This window comes from Mauremys mutica, chromosome 14 (genome assembly GCF_020497125.1).
Source record: "Mauremys mutica isolate MM-2020 ecotype Southern chromosome 14, ASM2049712v1, whole genome shotgun sequence".
NCBI classification, from domain to species: domain Eukaryota; kingdom Metazoa; phylum Chordata; order Testudines; family Geoemydidae; genus Mauremys; species Mauremys mutica.
Genome location: NC_059085.1, coordinates 42,172,369 through 42,188,318, shown reverse-complemented (window position 1 = coordinate 42,188,318; position 15,950 = coordinate 42,172,369). Strand labels below are relative to the sequence as shown.

Below are 15,950 nucleotides of genomic sequence, written 5' to 3'. Positions count from 1 at the left end.
CCCCAGGCTATCTGTTCTGGACACATCCAGATCCTTCTCTTTGGACCCTGGGCCATTGCAGCCTGGCTGGGTGCTCTGGTAGCTCTGTCTCTGGAGGTACTCGTAGAAGTCTCTGCATGTATGGAGCATCCGTTTTCAGATGGTAGGGAGAAGCTGCCGGAGAAGGCAAATTGGCCATTAGGTTCAGTAGCCCTGTGACTAGTTTGGGAAATTCAGGAAAGTGTCTAGATTATGCAGGAGGGAGGTAGCAAACTACAGCAGGAGAGTAGTGGCCAGGAGTAACAAGTAGGTGGACGTCTCAAGTCTCGGCTCCAGGTGGCCTATGAGCCCCCACATGGCCCCATAAAGCAGAGTGGGGTGGCTGGATGAGGCCTGCAACTCAGATGCACAGTGTGTTGCTTTTGAAACCGGAGTAAGGAGTTGCTGATTGCTGCATATTAGTAGCGCATTGATGTGTAATGAGGTAGTTCAGCCTGCTGGATCTACTTGGAGGAACTGTTTCCATGCCCCAAGGTCTCATAGATATTACTAGATCTTTGGTGGCTACCAAAAAGCTCCTACCAGCTTCCTAAAGTCTGAGGAGAAACCAGTTCTGTTGATCTGTGTGGGATCAATTCCTGCACCCCCAAGGAGGCAGTAGGCAGGGCTTCCTATGAGTAGGTGTGTCAGAGGGCATGTGCGGGGGAACCAAAATGCCACAGGGCCCTTTCCTCTCCTCCCCTGGGCTGTGATAAATAATGGTTCTCCTCTGAGCAACTTAATGGTTTTGTTTCTCCTCCAGATTTTGCGGGGAATGTTTGCAACCATGTCTCCAAGTGCCATCTCCTCTTTGCCCACTCTGCCGCATGCCCTTTGACCCCAAAAAGGTGGAGAAGGCCTCCAATGTGGAGAAGCAGTTGTCCTCCTACAAGGCTCCTTGCAGAGGGTGCAGTAAGAAGGTAATCCATCTGAGCGGGTCCAGTTGTGACTGCCCCATACCTGGTATTGTGGGGGCAGGACAGGTGTGGGTGACGCCCCATGTGGCCCATTGTACTAGTCAAGGTTTTGTCCGTGCCCAGATGAGTGTTGGTTTATGTCTGAGCGCAGTATCTGTTTCAGGGGTTACTTCCAAAGATTGTAGATGGGAGGCAAGTGGAATGCTCCACTACCATGTGGCTTGGAACCTCGGGGCAGCACAACAAACGGGTGCCCCACCACTATAAGAAAACCTGACTTTTGCTCCAGTCGGGGAGGTGATCAAATAGCAGGAAAGGCGGCCTTGTACTCAAAACCAGAGTGGGAGTCGGGAAAGCTGCGTTCTGTTCCTAGCTCTGTTACAGAGTCACGGTGTCTCCTTGAGTCAGTCACTTACCCTGTCTCTGCCTCGGTTTCCCATCTGGACGATGGGGATAATGCTTCCTACATCAGAGGTGCTGAGGCTTAAATCAGGAATGTTTATGAAGTATCAGTGATGCTCTCTTGCAGGCCAAAGTCAATATTTTATTAAGGGGATGCATCTTTGAAAAAGGGAACCTGGGCCTTATTTTCTCCCTCTGTTGCTTAACCCTTCCTAGAAGACAAATGTCTTCAGGTTTCTACTAAAATTCATCCTTTCCCCGTAACAATCCTCTTCCCCTACTCCTGTGTTTGGAATCAGCACAGCTCCATGCCTAGTTCTTGTTAGGGAGTTCACTGCTGACTGAACAGTGGTGCAGACATGCCGTAGGAGCGTTAATTCTTCAGCACCGGGGCATATTATAGTGGCAAGGTTGCGCTGCTGTAGTTAAGGTTGTGTCAAGACTTCTGTTTAAAGATCTAACTTCCTAAGTCCTCTAAAATGAACATGCTCAGTTGGATTCCTTTGAAATTTGCTGTGCCTCAGGAGAGTGCAGGGTGTGGCTAATGACCCCAATGTTTCCTTTTTGTCCTTTAATGGTGTTCAATCAGTGGTTCTCAAACTTTTGTACTGGTGACCTCTTTCACATAGCAAGCCTCTGAGTGCGACCCCCTGATAAATTCAAAACGCTTTTTAATATATTTAACACCATTATAAATGCTGGAGGCAAAGCGGGGCTTGGGGTGGAGGCTGACAGCTTGTGACCCCCCATGTAATAACCTTGTGACCCCCTGAGGGGTCCCGATCCGCAGTTTGAGAACCCCTGTGTTAGATGGAATCCTGTGGGCAAGAGTGAATGGGTTGTAGAAGTAGGTGAAGAGCTTGTGCATTTCAGTAACCCTGGGTTGGCAGAGTAATGGGGTCAGTGTGTGTATTGGGCCACTGCTGAAAGATGGCAGAGTTAAGATTGCATGGGCTCCTTAACTGTGGATTTCCTGCTTTTCTAAATTTGAGTTTTGCTCAACTCAGTGTTCTGCAAGGAGACATACCACCAAGCAACCTTAACTCTGTGTTACCATAGTTTTTTGCCACTGAATTTAACATAGATGTTTAGACTCCAGAGAACACTCCTCATGAAGCAGATCAAATTCTGGAACCCAAAATACTTGCTACCATGCTTGGTAAAGCTCCAGCTGGTGGTTAGCCAGCCAACCAGGAGATCCCCTGGGTGTGAGTTTCACACACAGTGCTGTTCAACTTGAGACCTTAGGTACATGGCCCTTGTGAAATCCTGCGCCATTGCTGCTTATGAACTCTCAGGGCCCCTGCAGGAAGGGCTGTGAGATATCTGAGCTATACCGGCTTTGCTGCCTGCTGTGAGGTGGTGCTGTGCTCAGATGAAACATCTTTGTCCTAACACCCTTTGGCAGTAGACTGGTGCCATTATTAAAATAGCGGAGCCTTCCAGAGAGACTTGGGACAACATAAGAACAGTGGGACAAACCCCAAGTGGTGCAGCTGGTGTTTCATCTCTATTTATTAGCAGCCTTACAGAGTGGGATGTTCTTCCCTTTAGAACTGGTGCAAGAAGCTGGATTGACAGCCTGAGAGAAGAGCAGAGAGTAGGTCTAACTAGAGCATTGTCCTGCCATCATGCCTCAGCCCTGCCGTGAAGGGACCAGTGGTGGGGTAATCCAGACCTGGGTGCCTCTGAGACTGGCAGTAAAGTTGTTCGTTTGTGGTGGCTTTGTGATGTGGACATCTGTCACCTAGGGGACTGAGACCCTTTCGCTCTGCTGCTCCAACGCCTCACGTGCTGTCAAGTGGATAACTCCATAACTCCCTGTGTACCTTTGAGCCTGGCATTTGTGTTCCTTGTTGAGAACTTGACTGTAAGGTTTGGGTTGCCTTGAAGGGCAAGAGCTCTGCCATGACTTGCTTTGGTCTTATGGAAAGGAAATGGGCTTTCTTAGCCGTCTCTGGGATCAGCTAGACTAACCCACCCCATTTCCCCGAAATCCTGCATCTCCTCTCTGGAGCTGGTTGGCTGATGGTTTTAGTTGGCTATAACGAGATACGCTTTGGCCCAGCAATTCCACATTGGTGCAGATTGATGTGCAATAATCCTAGTTGTCTCCTGTATTCTGGTGCCTGTCAGAAAGCGTTTGGGGAGGCTACTTTCTCGAACATACTGGTTTGCTTGAGAATGTGGCATCTCCCTTGTTTTCTTCTTTCTGGAGAAATGCATCCCTTGCTCCTTGGAGTTCTCAAAGATTGTCCTGGCTGTCCAATAATCAATTTCTTTTTTCTCCCTCTGTTTGTCTTTCTAGGTGACCCTAGCGAAGATGAGATCCCACGTTTCATCCTGCGCTAAGGTTCAAGAGCAGATGGCCAACTGCCCAAAGTTCGCTCCTGTGGTCCCAACTTCCCAGCCCATTCCCAGGTATTAAAATACCAAATTCAACCACTTCACAGGGGAATCCTCCCATTTCGTTTTCTGTAACAAATTGCTATTTAAACAGTGCCACAAGATGAACCAGAAATTGTTAGGTCAAATCTGGCCTTGAATTTTAGAGGGATTTCTAAATAGGCTTTTCCAAAACCTGACCCACAAATGTCTACATGATTTAAAAAAAAAATCCAGTGGAAAAGCTTTTTCTTAAACAAATAAGACCCCCCTGCACCATTTGCAGCTCTAACATTGTGCGGCATTGCTCTAGTGCCTGAGAACCTGGGGGAACAGACTAGAAACTGCCTGAAAACAAAAGGGAAACTGACTAATCTGTTGTTTTGCCAGCTGGGAGAGATGCAGAAAGTAAACTGTGTGGCTGGTAAAATAGGTAAGCTAGACTTCAAAAACTCTTCGAACTTGATTCTGCTGTCACTGACTGTGATGCAAATATGGAGTAATTCCACTGAAGCCACTGGAGGTGCATCAGCATGTGATCAAATCTTTGCCTTCAGTCTAAGGTGGTGTTTGGTGCTCGTGGTGAGGGAGTGACTCATGGTGTATCAGATCCTTTGGAGTCCACTGGGGTCGGCTTGTCTCTGTGAAGCCTGTTCATTTTGAACCTGTCCTCTTCCCTGTCGGTCTCTGTTGTGTTGAATTCTCGACTGCTGTTTCTTTTTAGCAATATTCCAAACCGTTCCACTTTTGTCTGCCCTTATTGTGGAGCCCGGAACCTGGATCAGCAGGAGCTGGTCAAGCACTGCATGGATAACCACCGCAATGACCCCAACAAAGTGGTGAGCTTTCCTTGGGCGAGAATTTCCATGTCCATCTCTTTGCTCGTGAACGTCTTACTGGGCAGAGAACGGGAGCAGGGTAACCTCCAGTGAATTGGAAGTCTCTGCGTATTTTAATCAATCCCCTGTTCAAAGTCAACAGGCGCACACATCTGCTTCTGAGCATAAAGTACTATCCGCATTTCTAGCTCATTTAATCTTTGTTATATCTCTTTGACAGGCAGACACGGAGCTGGATCTATTAGCTTTGCTTGAGGTGCATTGCAGAGCAAGAACTGGGTTAAGCCTAGATTTCAGTGCTGTCTCCCTAACTCTAATGGTTTTGCTTTGCCACTCACTTTCTGCTACAATAGGCTTTGACTTTTAAGGGCCTCTTGTGCTTCTGAGACGGGAGCTTCTTCTGTGTCCCTAAATGCAGCGTGCCTTTAAGCTCACAGAGGGATCACAGCTTTTTGGCAGGGAACCCTCTGCACTTGATTGATCGTATTTCCTGTGTCCGATTCTGGTCCTGAGCCTATTGCGCTTAACACTCATCGGTGCTAAAAGGGACCATCTCTAGATTGCAAACACCTCTTTAACCCACTAGAGCATCCCCGAGGGTTCTCAGCGCTCTGTCACTTTCATGCACCGTTCCCACAGTTGCATGTACCCCTGTGGGAAATGTGTGAGCTTGCATAATGTCTAGGCAGTCTCGAAAATCTGCCCGACGAGTCTGGAGGCTTCCAGCGCTGACTGATGTGCCTAGCTGTCCAGCTTGTGTAGATGTACAGCCTCTCTTGAAGAGGGCGTTTGCAGAAATTGCCTCTGACTGATAGAAATCCAAAAGGAAGTCTAGTCCTGCTAGTGTCTGGGCTGTGGGCGGCAGGCAGGGTTCCAAGAACTGCACCACATTGCTGGTCTCATGACTTCCCTTTCCTCCCCTGTATGTTCTAGGTGTGCCCTGTCTGTTCAGCGATGCCCTGGGGGGACCCCAGCTACAAGAGCGCCAACTTCCTGCAGCATCTCCTACACAGGCACAAGTTCTCCTATGACACCTTTGTGGTGGGTACTGCCTCAAATCAAAGTTCAAGTCGCTTAGGGCCCTGGCTGTTCCCACTGACCACGTTCCAGCCCTTGAGCAGCTGGCGTTGGCTTCACATGTGGCTGGCCCATATGAGAACACCACTTTTGTGTGCAATTATTGCACAGTTTTCATGCTGAGCTATCAGTTACTGGCATCTTTTAGTGGGGGAACGGAAGGGGAAACGTTTTCTTCTGTATCGCAGGTATCTGTGCCAACCAGCTAAGTGGCCTTGAAATAACTTCTGCCTTTTAGATAGAATCACATTTATACTGAGACAAAACAGCATGTTGGAATGGTGAAGCAAGACTCTCCAATAGGCTGTGACAAGAAACTCTGGTGAATTGTAGGAAGTTCCCCTAGCAGAATACATGAGCGCAGGAGGGTTGGGGGAGTGGTCCTGTCTGAAGGCTGAGCTTTGTTCTTGTGGCCTGCACTTGTGGGAGTCAGCTGTGTGTTGCTTTATTATTATATTATTGCAATAGCGCCTCGAGGCCTAGGGAGGGATCTGGGGCCACGGAGCTGGGACCTGGAGATGCACGCAATGAAACAGATTCCTGGCACTAGGAGCTTCGTCTGAGTGATGAACTTCGCCAGGTTGTGATCAATGAGGCCAGGCAGTGGAGTATTTAAGTTTTTTATCAGCTCATGTGTCCCTTTTAAACACACTGGAAAATGAGCAAGAAAAGCGTCACTGAAAACCTGCTAGGACTACAAAGTTCCAGCCAAATGTGCTATCAAGTTCATACCAGCCTCTACGTGCAGGCTGAATCTCACCTGAGCTTGATGCATTTTTAACAAACAAGGTTTTTGAGAGAGGTAAAGCCACTAATTCAGGAGCTGGGTTGCATTTGGCAGGCTGCACACTGCCTTTTGGCACACAGCACAAGCTCCCTCCGCAGTCTGCACTGGGGACTTGAGAGAAGTGAGCTGGTGGTAATTCCGTATGAGTAGTCACTGTTCCAGCCAGCCTCAGGAAGATCTCCATCCGTGAGAAGCTGGCCAGGCTGTACTGGCATCTCACCAGAAGCAAAGGTCCAAGATGTGGCCATAAGCAAATACCCATGTTCAGGGGCGGCTCCAGGCACCAGCGCACCAAGCGCGTGCCTGGGGCGGCAAGCTGTGGGGGGCGGCCTGCCAGTCGCCATGAGCATGCCGCCGAATCCATGTTACCAGAGGACCTCCCACAGGCGTGCCGCTGAAAGCCACCTGACCGCCATGCTTGGGGCGGCAAAATACATAGAGCCGCCCCTGCCCATGTTGTACAAACAGCTGTGGGGCATGTGCCCAAAAGGAGTGTTGTATAACGTTGGACTGGCTGAGTCCAGCCCCTCGCTCTGAGCTGTGCTCTCGCACAGCGGCGTTGGAAGCTGAGCTCCAGAGACCATTCAGAAATATGGAACGTGCACAGTGTGCCGTCTCCTTCTCTGGTGCGGTGTGCAAATGAGAACTCTGGTTAATCTTTGTGTGGGTGTGGGGTGGTACTCGCCCCTCAAAGGCTGCAGCCAGGGCAGTTCTGCTCCAGGGACCTTGTAGATAAACTCCTGTTTGTATCTGCCATTATCATTTGGTAGATTAGATTCCAGAGTGACTGTTAACCTCAGAGGACAGATACTAAGCTTTGAAATACTTGCACGTCTCATTTTTCAAAGGATCCTCATGGTCATGTAGTTTGTGCCCAAATTTGGGTACTGAAAAAAAAAATTGTAGTGTTGATAGAAACCTTTTTTGACTTTGTAAATGAAACCTTTTCAATTGGCTGCATCTTCCTGCTGTGTGTAGGCAAACCAGAGAGTGAAACTGAGGCTAGAACTGACCAGTTTAAGTTGACTGTCCTTTTAACACGCAAGAAATAAGCTTAGTAAGGTAAATTAATGTCCTGTTCTTCCCAGCCTGGCCTGTCTGAGGTGGCGGTAATTGCACAGGTGAGGTTTCTTGTAATCATGTGGCTGTTTTGACAGTGCCCATGATCTGAAAGGAAGGTCAATGTGAAGATTCTTTCCGCTTGGCATTGTGGTCCTTCCTTGGGAATGTCACAGCACCCGGGCAGACAGCCCATTAATGCAGGGAGAGATGCACTGACTCCTCGTCAGCCCCTCTGACCTGTTCGCTCTTCTTGTTCCCAGGACTATAATATCGATGAAGAAGCAGCGTTGCAGGCTGCGTTGGCGCTCTCCCTCTCGGAGAACTGAAGGCGACTGCTGAGCAGCGGTGTGGATCCTTTGCACAGGTCGCCTTTCCGCTTGGAGAGGTGTGACACTTGTTAATCCCTCTGCATTCCCTAGAGATTAGGCAACCCATCTCTGGTTAAATCGCACCTTGTTTAATAAGGTGGAATCTTTCGTTGCACAATGAAATGGTGAGCGAGCATGATCTGGTGAGAGTGACACCTGCTGGATGGGAAGAGGCAAAGGCGACCTTACCAAATGTTTGTTTTTTCCAATTGGGCATTTCATATCCATATACGGAGTATATATCTCTATCTATTTATTATTAGATGCTTTTTGGCACCGTTGCTCCTCTTATTTGTTGCGGTTAATGGGTACATAAAACAATGATGCATTTTATGTGAAATGCCCTAGTTTTCAATTCTTATCCATGGGTTTTTTTTAAAGCGTTGAGCGTTTTTTAACCTCGTAAGAGTATTTATTGAGATGTTGGTCCTCCACCCTCCCGAGGGCATGAGCCGTCTGTTGCTCAGCTCTATTGCTGCTGCTCACGGAAGGCCAGAAGCAACGAAGCGCATTGGGCTAAATCTGGGAGTGAATCTGCTGCGCTCAGATACTGCGATGACAGGTCTATTGAAAAGAGCTAGGTAGAAATGGGAAGGAATCCTGACCTGTCCTGCCACTGGCTTTCTTTCACCTTCCTCATTTTGTACTGGCTTTTGTGATACTAGACTTCTTGCATTTTTTCTACATTAATCGGTGTGGGACCTTTTCACGTTTTATAAAGCAAAACAAAGCAGTTACTCTTCATATCGCAATATTTGTGTTTGACTAGGAACAATAGTATTTTTATGGAACCTTAGTAAGAAAAAAGTTATATTTTTTAAACACATGCTGTGGATTCAAGAACTGGGGTGGGGTGGGGAACTGCTGGAACCTGGAATTGAGAGGGGGCTCTTTTCCATTTGCACCTGAGCAACAGAAAGGTTGCATTGTTTCATATTTATTTTTGGGGGTCAATTTTTATTTTTTATTTTATTTTATTTTTCAAATAAAGATGCTGATGTGCAGCCATGCTGGGTCAGACATGTGACCCAAGCATGGGAGGGCGGTACTCGGAGTTACTCACCAGGCATTAACGAGGGTGTTGGTCAATGGATCAAGTCCACTTCTGAAAGAAAATAAAAACTGTGAATAAGCTACAAGCTGTGTGTGTCTCCAAGATGCAACGCCCTGCGAGTTGTTCAGCAGAGGGGGTGTTCTCTGGGGCAACAGCCCCATTAGCATTAGCATAGCAAGGAGTGGGCCAGTTAGCGTCTTGACTCCAGGCTGTTCGTTCGCTTCTGTCGGCATGGACGGGCTCTTTGGCTGGGATTGTGAGGGGGCTGATCTGGTCCTAGCTTGGCAGAGCTCAGTTCAGCAGTGGTCTGGTGTTTGGAAGCACATGCCGTACAGTGTGACAAGCAGGCTGCCTTCCACTATTGGTACTAACTTTAGGTCTCTTAAGTCCATGAGTGCTAATGTGTGTGAATATGGCGTCTATAGTGTGCAAATCCAGCCTCGGGCTGTGGCATGGAAACTGCAGTTAGGGACTCAGATTCTAGTCACCTGTGGAGAAGGAAACCGATGCTCCTCAGCAGCCATCCAGAGGTTGGTTGGGTCTCCGTGATCCCGGGGTAAAGATTCAGGAGCTCACCGGGAGTGACACCAGTAGGATAATTTATAATAAACGTTGCGCCCCAGATTTTTTTTTCTGTTACAACTAATTTTACAGCATTAAATCGTGTAAGGACATGACTGCAAAACTCTCCATTGGTGTGGAGTTAAACCCAGCATCTGGTGCTGGCCCTGGCTGAGACAGGACACAACTCAACGGGCCCTTTGTCTGAGGGCGTGGCAGGCCCTGAAATCAGGTAGAGATCTGTTTGTAACCGACCAGGTGGCTGAAACTTTGGCCTAGCTGCATGCATTCTTCCAGGGGGCCAGGAGGCTGGCTGGGCATGCTCAGTTCCAGGCTCTTGCTGTAGTGTAGAATCAGACCAGCTTAGTCTTTCTGCACTGTGAAGATCACTTCGTCGTTCGCTCCTCGGCCGCTGCGGGCGCCTCTCTGGGGATAGGGCAGATCTGACCAAAGGTTTGGGCTGAGCCTGTTTTTAAGGGAGTTGAAATTCATTTTGGAATAGTATGGCTAGCAAAGAATGCTGGGAAACAGACTGACTGGAGCAAGGTGCTCTCTCCCTGGCAGGGAGACGTGTCTCTTCAGTTAACTTGTCCAGCCAGCGCAATTAGGAAGGAAGTGCTGGGAGTTTTGACAGTGCATTTCCCTGTCTAGTTTTTGCCCAAGTCTGTCACTTAAACGTCATTGGTGACATTGCGTTGACTGTCGTTCAGTGGGTCTGCGTAGCACTGGTTTAAACCACCTCCTTGTACTGACTTGAGCCCTGACGTTCCCCACCTTAGATGCCAAGCCTCAGACTGATGCTGCACACAGCCACTTTCTTCCCAGCCAAGGAGAACTGGCTGCTTGTCAGTGGGCCAGTTTCCATCCTTAACTGACCTCTGGGATCCCCATTGCTGGATCCTCCTTTCTGTAGGGACTGGACATCCTACTCCACAGCACAAAACAAACAAAACAAAGTTCCTGGCTGGTATCCACCAGCCCCTCTGTTGATGAGCTCTGTGGAAGAGCCCTGTGGGAGGCAGGGCAAAATCCATCTAGGACCATTTCATTTCCCGTCTGCTAAGAGACATCCTGTAGCCTCCCTAGCTATAAACACAAAACGGGTAAATCACGTACAGTCCTGCTTAGCAAGCTGGAACCCAGCACCTGCCTTTTCTAGGGAGCTGGGAGCTTTTCTCCTCCAGTGCCCTGGGAGGGGCAGTCCTGGTTAGGAACACAGCCCAGCAATACATACCTTGTCCACTCACAACCTGTTGTGAAATGTGAAGGGGCAGGATTCATCAGGTGCTGCGATTCGCTCATCCCAGAGGTGTTTGGGTGACGCTGCACTTTCACATTCAGGGTGTTTCAAGCCAGAAGAGGCCACTAGAACCTCTAGTCTGACCTATGAAACGCAGGCCATTAAACTTGTCCAAGCATGAGGTGTTGGGTGGCTGGTGGCCATGTGTTGGCCTCTTGGAAGGGGACCTTTCCTCCATCTATCTCGCTGTTCTTTAGCCGTTTTTGCTTTCTGGCTCCATGCCTGGTTCCTGTCCCTTCCCGTCACAGTTAAAATTGGTCTCATCACTGGATCGCTTTTTTGTTCTCTCTTTGCTCTTTTATCCTGTGACCTTTGTTATTTGCCACCCGACCTATCTTGAGTCCTTCCACCTGCAGCAGTGCAGGAAGCTACCCTATAACCCCACCCAAGGGAACGAGCATTGCAGCTTGCTGACCTGCCTGCTCTTGGTCTCCCAATATGGACACATTCTGCTACTAAAGTCCCTGGCTTATGGTGGTCTAATCTCTAGCACACTGGCTGAAGGCTGGCTGATGCTGTGGTACCTTGCAGAGGGATCTTCATCTCCAAACCCTTATTTATCACCCTTCGACCTTTGCTCTAGCCCGCATGGTGAAACCTTTCTCCAGAAGAGCTGAGTGGCTCTGCTTGCCGCTGGTTTTGCCCACTGACTCTTTTTTCCTTTGTTGCAAAGCAGCTGCCATCTCCCAGCATGCTAGAACGCCACCTACTTTGCACCTCACTTTGATAGTCAGGGACCAATTGGCAGGCACCTAGCACTGGTGCATTCCCTCTTAGGGATGGGGTGCTCTGTTGGATGAAAGTACCACTTCGCACTGATGCCTGTGGACTCTCAGGGGGTGCATGGCATCTAGCTAATCTCCTGGAGTTTGGGAGCTGGCTTGTGCAGGCCTTCCTTTCAGCATTGCTCTGGCTGCGAGATACTCACCATCTGGCACCGCGCCGTTGCTGCGAGCAGGTCCACGGCCATGATATTTTAAACATCTCAGTAGCCGCTTCGTTCCAAGCTTGAAGCTTAGTTTGTAAGTGGGTTACCCATCAACGTAGCTGAATGCAATTGCTTACGGCAAACCCAGGGACTGATGGAAACTGCTCCCACTCACTGCCTTTGAATGTAAGATGAGATCGGACAGGGAAATTCCACAGTACGGTGCTGTTAACCTTGCATGTTTTGCTTCGCTTAGTTGGGATGGGTTGGGGAAGGAGGTTTTGTCTGTCTAGCCTTAAAACCCAGCCATCTGCCAGCAGGCTGTTTTGTCCTGGGTTTGAATGTGTACTGCTGTGCGTGGAACGTAAAGAGGGCAGCGGAAATATAATCCAGAAGGTTTTCCTTCTCAAATGAGAGCCTTCTACCTTTCACAGATGTCAGATCTCATCTGTTCCCATTTCTCTTCCAGCAGCATTAAGCTGCAGAGCTTACATACCTTTAAAGTAGGTAAGCTTTAATAAACCTACCTAACTTTTCTACTCTTTTAATGTACTATATCGAATGGGGCCAGTTTTCCACTGGCTTTCAAGGCATGGGGAGTGGGGAGGGTGTCTGAGTCTTGTCTTAATGTAAATTGTGTCTAACAGAAAATGAGTTTTGGCAGGAGGAATATTTTACTTATGGCTTGAGGGTGGATGTGCTTGATCTCTGTTCAAAGTGGTGGTGCAGCACTGTGAAACGCAAACCTTGTGCTGGGAACAGGAACAGCAATGAGCTGGCCAGTGTGATGAGGAAGAATCAGAACCCAGAAACCTTGTTAACTTTCTCTAGCCCTATCTCACCCCAACCTGCCCGCTGACAAATTGCCTTAACTTCTGTTCCTAGCATGGAGTTTGTTCCTGTCTTTGTATTGTTTGCTGTCTTGTTATAACGAGCAGAATCCTCTAGGGGGAGCAACAATTACACACTTGCTAGGGGAAGCCTGTCTAATGTACATCTTAAGTGCTGCATTTTGTCATTCCACTTGAGATGCCGTTGGAAAAAGCTGAAGCCATGCGCATCTTACAATGAAATGTGTAAATGTCTCTGGAATGTGTGCTGTCATGCAAGAAATAGTCATGTGCTAACGTAGAAGTCTTGTTTGCCATAGGTTCAATTGCACTTTTGAGGCAACAGGGATTAGTGGTTAGAGCAGGAACCTGAAAGCCAAGACACTCGAGTCTGTCTCTACTACTCCACTCACTAGCTAGGTGACCTGGGGCAAGTCGCTTAATCTTTGTGCCTCAGTTTCCCTACCTGAGCAATACCCACCTTAGGGATTATTTGGGGGGGGGGGGATGCCCACCTCTGTAAGTGCTAGGGGATCCTCATATGAAAGGTGCTAAAGAAATGGGAAATGTCACCTTTCAAAATCAGCTGAGTGTCAGCAAGCACAGTTCATTTTTCAGCTGTATATTCGTTCAGATCTCTTTTCCTAAGCAATGTGATGATGTTTGTAAATCATTCACTCTGTGCTCAGAATAGCTGTTCGGTTCCAGCTGGCTAATCTGGACTTGCTAAACGAGGGAACTGTGCTGGAGCAAGGCCGTCTTTCAATGCGTGCCGGTATGCTATGTCGATATTTTCAGTGCAAATACCCAGAGATGCTATTGAGTACATGAATGTCAATGGCATATGGCTCTCAGACATGCAGCGCACCGCAGCCTGCAATAGAAAAGGGTTTTTTTCATATGGGATAGCTTCATGGATGACTTTGGGTTTATGAGGCAGCTTTCCTACCACAGGTGTCCTAAAGCTCTTCCCACTGGAGTGAGTGAAACACTGGCAGGTGCTGCAGCTGTTCTGCCCTCTGCAGTTCCCCAGATGTTGAGGGAGAAGTTTGTCAGGATTTTGGGGTTGTGGAAAAACTGTTCAAAGCAGATGGGCAGCAGCCGTCAGATATGGGCAGAGAGGCCCTTGATGGAATGTCTGAGCCAAAGGTTGCTAACTGGGCACATCAAGTCACCGTGCGTTGTTTGGCTGAAAGAGCAGCTGCCGCTTGGGAGAATCTCCAGGGTGGGTGACTGAGGAGCTCCCTGTGCAAGCACAGCGTGTCTCAGCTAGTACTCAGCACAACGCTTAAAAGGCCTGTGTTTAAGTTCACTCATTCCCATTCTGGGTCCATTTTAGCCTTTAAACATTGATCCGTACCGAGTCTGTTCGTTGTGAATGTCTTTGCTTCTCACCCTGCTCACTCAAAATCCAGGCAGGGGAGGGAGTGGGTTGGCGTTCTTCAACCACACTGAGATCTAGGAGGTGGCTGCCTTCTAGTCCAGAAGCCATCCTCCCGCAGGGTTGCTTCATGTCCCACTGGGGCCTGAGAGAACTTTCAGCAGTGCCGTTGACTTTGGATAGGACTCAGGCTCTCTTGAAAATTTTGCTCCACAGTCCTAGTTTGAAGAGCGCAATTTTGAGGCTTAACCAAGGTGCTTCCCTGCACCCTGTTATCCGAGTTTTAGGCTCACACTCTAGTAATACAGGGTTTTTCCACCTTAGTCTATATAGTATCAGAAAATATTACAAAGCATGTTTGCTCCTGGGTGGCTAGCTGTCCCTCCCCCACTCCCTCACCCTGAGGAACCTGCAGTCATCCCTACAACACATGAGCAAAGGGCAAACACTTAGCAGAGACCAGCTGCTCAGAGGAGTATCCTGAGTTGGGAGTTAGCCATGTGGGGCCGCCTGGGAGACATGAACAAAACCATATCCTCAGTGAGCCAGGGGGGTTTCTTCCTAGCTGGTCACTGCCTTTTCCCCGGGGACAGGTACCTGGATTTCCTGACGATGATGGTACCTCCTTGCAATATATGCTCTCTCCAGGGAGAAAGGAGTTGATATACAACCTGGGAAGGGTCTGGGTTCCCTGTTTCTGCCAGTGCAGTATCCGGATCACTGCCTCTGGCCTGTACTGTTGGGTCCCATGTATAAAGAGCTCATGCTGCTTTGTGGGCCTGGAAGAGGGGTAGGGGTGGCATCCTGAGCAGGTGGCTGGTGAGGACCCCTTTCTGTTGTATAAATACTGAAGAGCAGCATTTATTGGCCCAAGCTTTGCCCTGGAGATGGGGAACGGGAAGGTGCAACAGACACTAGAGAGGCAGCATGGCTGTGTGGATAGACTTCTGGGGCTGAGAGTTGAGGCCTGAGTTCCATCCCTGGCTCTGCCACAGCCATCCTGTATGATCTTCAACAAGCCACTTCTCCGTGCCTCAGTTTCCCCAGCTCTATAGCGGGGGCAATGATACCTGCTTTTGTAAAGCACTTTAAGGCCTATGGATGAAATGCCCCATATATGTGGTAAGTGGATATTTACTATGCTCCCTTTGCATCAGTTATGTGTAATAACATAAACTAAAGGGGTTTACACTCAGAATTCCACGTGTCGCAGCGAATCACAAGACTTCTTCCCCTTGAACTCCTGATTCTGCTGGAGGTGTGGGACTGTTGGGCCCACAGTTCTAGGTGTCGGCAGAGGAGTCCCCCCTGTTGCGTGTTCTCTGTCGGGTTTGGCATTGGTGACGGTCATGCTATTCAATGTGGTGTTGTGACTATTTTGCATATGAATAGAACTTTTAACGAGACATACTGTTTTTTGAAGAAAAATCAATGATGTATTTGTAGCAAACCATTTTTTCTCAATAAATGCAGTTTCATCCATTGGTGTTGGGCTGAAATCTCTTGGGAGCTTGGGACAAATTGGGTAACGGACAGTGTCAGCTCAAGGGAACAGAAACACCCCACACACACACTCAGTAGACCATTAGTGGGTCTGCGTCCCCTCCCACACTCCTCATCCTCTCACTTGTGTTTGAATCTCTTATTAACACAGTTATGTGCATGTCAAAGGGAGATGAGCACCATCCAGTCTAAATCTCAATGTATGTGTAAGCGCTTCGCTCTGATACCTTGCTGCTAACTACAGTTCGGTCCTCTTTGGGATATTCTTGGCTCTTCCTTTCTGCCCGGTGATGGGACTCCAGACTAGCAATTAGCAGCTAGGAGGAGGGGAGTAGAGAGCTGAATGAATTTTAGTAGCATATGAACTTGTCTGTTTTTTATGGCCATTCCAGACGCTTTGAGCCTGCTCGTTGCATTGGACAAGACACAACTACAGGTGTCTAACCTGTCTCTGCTCTGAAGCACCACGAGCCTGGAGCAGAAGCAGGTATACCAAGGCAAAGCCCGCCGAGATAGGGCAACAAGTGCTGAATGGAAT

General features: G+C 48.6%; 1 protein-coding gene across 5 annotated transcripts in view; it reads left to right on the top strand.

Moving 5' to 3' along the window:
- The window catches only part of RNF166 (ring finger protein 166), a 37,381-nt gene that overhangs the window by 7,389 nt on the left and 14,042 nt on the right, over positions 1-15,950 (top strand). For 2 of the 5 annotated variants that reach the window (XM_044986826.1, XM_044986828.1), the window contains exons 2-6: positions 782-938; positions 3,646-3,758; positions 4,447-4,561; positions 5,495-5,602; positions 7,748-15,393. In XM_044986826.1, coding sequence (XP_044842761.1) covers positions 782-938; positions 3,646-3,758; positions 4,447-4,561; positions 5,495-5,602; positions 7,748-7,813 — 559 coding nt within the window. In that variant the 3' untranslated portion in view covers positions 7,814-15,393. Of the gene's footprint in view, positions 1-781; positions 939-3,645; positions 3,759-4,446; positions 4,562-5,494; positions 5,603-7,747; positions 15,394-15,950 lie in introns of those variants that run through there. The other 3 variants (XR_006573368.1, XR_006573367.1, XR_006573366.1) reach the window with 2 other exon arrangements.